Source organism: Sinocyclocheilus anshuiensis, unplaced genomic scaffold (genome assembly GCF_001515605.1).
Source record: "Sinocyclocheilus anshuiensis isolate Anshui unplaced genomic scaffold, SAMN03320099.WGS_v1.1 scaffold2285, whole genome shotgun sequence".
Taxonomy (NCBI): domain Eukaryota; kingdom Metazoa; phylum Chordata; class Actinopteri; order Cypriniformes; family Cyprinidae; genus Sinocyclocheilus; species Sinocyclocheilus anshuiensis.
This window is the reverse complement of record NW_015552762.1, coordinates 98,073-100,503: the sequence shown is the minus strand read 5'-3', so window position 1 is coordinate 100,503 and position 2,431 is coordinate 98,073. Positions and strand designations below refer to the sequence as shown.

Here is a 2,431-nt window from a genome sequence, read left to right as displayed (position 1 = left end):
TGTGATATTTAACGCGCATCTTGTTAGTAAAGCCGGTTCTGTAATCAGCGGTAAATCTCCATCACCTGCGGGCTTTCACATGGAGCAGCATTAACTACACAGAGCCGTTGTTCACTGACAAGCTGCGCAAAACATGCGCAAAATATGATCGTGGTTTTGCGCAGCTTGTTAGTGAACAATGGGAAATAATGCACTGTCATTTTAATTCAGCGTGTGCAGCGCAGCAATAGACTCGGTATGGAAACAATCTCTGAACTGCTGCAGATGCACCCCTCCTTAATGCACTGCCGGACCACAACCGTGTGCAATGTGAACGCTTTAATCCGTTAACATGAGAGGGGAAAAAATATGCACCGCATACGCACTGCAAACGGAGTAAATGTGAACCTGGCATTATGTGTGTGCGCTGCGAGTGTTCATTAGCGCTCAGTCTCCAGGAGAGCGTGCGAGCGCTCAATGGTTTAAACACTGGCAAGAATTAAGAAGTAATGCAATTTATAAACGTTAGTGACGATGTGACACTGCCTCAATTGTGCAAGTGACAATTCCTGTGTCAACTGTGCAGCGTGCAGCTCGCTTATAGTGCAAACGCGATGTGTGGTGATTTGAAGCCATTTGCGTAATTTGAGAAAGAGAGCGCGCGCACGGTGATTCACTCGCGCTGTTTGTGAAATTATGTCTCACACAAGGTTTTCAAATGACTTTATAAGTTATTTAATGAAGAAATATGAAGGTGAGTACATCACCTGACGGCAGCGTCATCAGCTTGAGATCGTTTTTTTTTTTTTAGATCAGCCTTTTTAGAGACCGCCGATCAAACATCCCAAAGCGATTATCGGCCGATAGAGATCAGTAGCCGATCATTTGGAGCACCCCTATATAATATTATCATCATCAAAAATAATACATTTCATTTATAATATTTATTACATTTTATTTGTCATTTTCATTAAGATGTAAGAGTATAGTACTAATATTTATTTATTTTTACTTGGAGGGTACATCTTTTTTCATTTGTCAAACAATTCATTTAGGTATTAAATACAGTTAATAATTTTAGAGCAAACCGTTTGTGAATATTTCATGATTTTTCATGAACTTCAGCAGAAGCGAAGTTTCTCACCTCCTTTAGGGTCGATTCTGTAGACCGGATCATACTGCGGGTAAAGAGTGTTTTGCAGGTGGAACTTAGTGTACTGCAGAACTCTCTCTATCACGTCCTCAATATACACGGCTTTGGGCATGTGTGATGATGTCATGATGTTCAGTGCTGTCAGACACGCATCCGCTGATTTGGTTACACGCTCCATGATGAGATCCCGCCAGAGACGCTCCTCGTCTTCTCCCTCGTTATCCTGATGAAGAGCAGAGAAAGACGACTGAGGAAAAGCAGTGAACAACAAGTAAAGGCATCATTTGAAGTGTGAAAATATCACTCGAAAAAACCAACATGATTAAGGAACAAAGTGATATTTACAAGGTTCATGAGTGTAGAAAGACTGGCTCCATCCAGAATGTTTTTCTCCAGAATATTCAACAGTTTCACCAGTTTATCAGAAGGAATCTGGGCATTAGAGAAAACAACAACAGAATATGAGGTATATAGCTAGAGTGGACATGTTACAGAAAACTCTCTGAGATTTTCTCACTCTCTGAGATTTCTGTGCACTATATAAATGTACTCTATACAAGACAGTTATAATATTACAAATTATTTCTATTTTAAAGGGGTCATATGATGCGATTTTTATAATGAGTTTTAAAGGTGACCTATTATGCCCCTTTTTACAAGATGTAAAATAAGTCTCTGATGTCCCCACAGTGTGTATGTGAAGTTTTAGCTCAAAATACCCTACAGATAATTTTTTATAGCTTGTTGGAATTGCCATTTTTAGGGTATGAGCCAAAACTCAATGAGGGTATGAGTTTTTTGTGTTTGTCCCTTTAAATGAAAGCGAGCTGGTGCTGGTGCTTTGTGAAAAACCTGCTTTATACTGACACTCATTCACAAAGCAGTCCGGTGTAAAATGATTCGCGCAGACAAACGAATTTCTGTAGAGTTGAGGGAGCATTTTCTTCGAAAACAAAATTAATCTACCTCGTCTTTAGCGGCTCAGATTTCGGTAGTAAATGGAGAGAGCTATGTGGATTAATACATCCAGCAACAGAACACCTAAAACGCTTGGGAGACATTCGCGTCAGTGCAGCAATGGCGGACTGTGTACAACTCGCTGTGAACTCGCTCAGGGCGGTTCTACGTTAAAACGGCAGTGTCTGTCAACATTCGTGGGCGGGGCCTGTGGCTAATGTGACGTCACATTAGCACCAATGCTAAAAATAGGCCATTGGGAGACACTACTTATTATTTATGGGGATTTAAAAAAAAAAAAAAGGAGTGGGTGGATTTTTATATTATAGGGTGGTTGTGTAC

The 2,431-nt window shown here is 40.4% G+C and overlaps 1 protein-coding gene across 1 annotated transcript in view; it reads right to left on the bottom strand.

The window, feature by feature from the left end:
* LOC107667879 (nipped-B-like protein A) overlaps positions 1-2,431 on the bottom strand; it is a 54,652-nt gene that overhangs the window by 21,306 nt on the left and 30,915 nt on the right. The window contains exons 15-16 of the mRNA XM_016459611.1: positions 1,478-1,564; positions 1,124-1,355 (exon numbers count right to left, since the gene is read on the bottom strand). Coding sequence (XP_016315097.1) covers positions 1,124-1,355; positions 1,478-1,564 — 319 coding nt within the window. The remainder of the gene's footprint in view (positions 1-1,123; positions 1,356-1,477; positions 1,565-2,431) is intronic.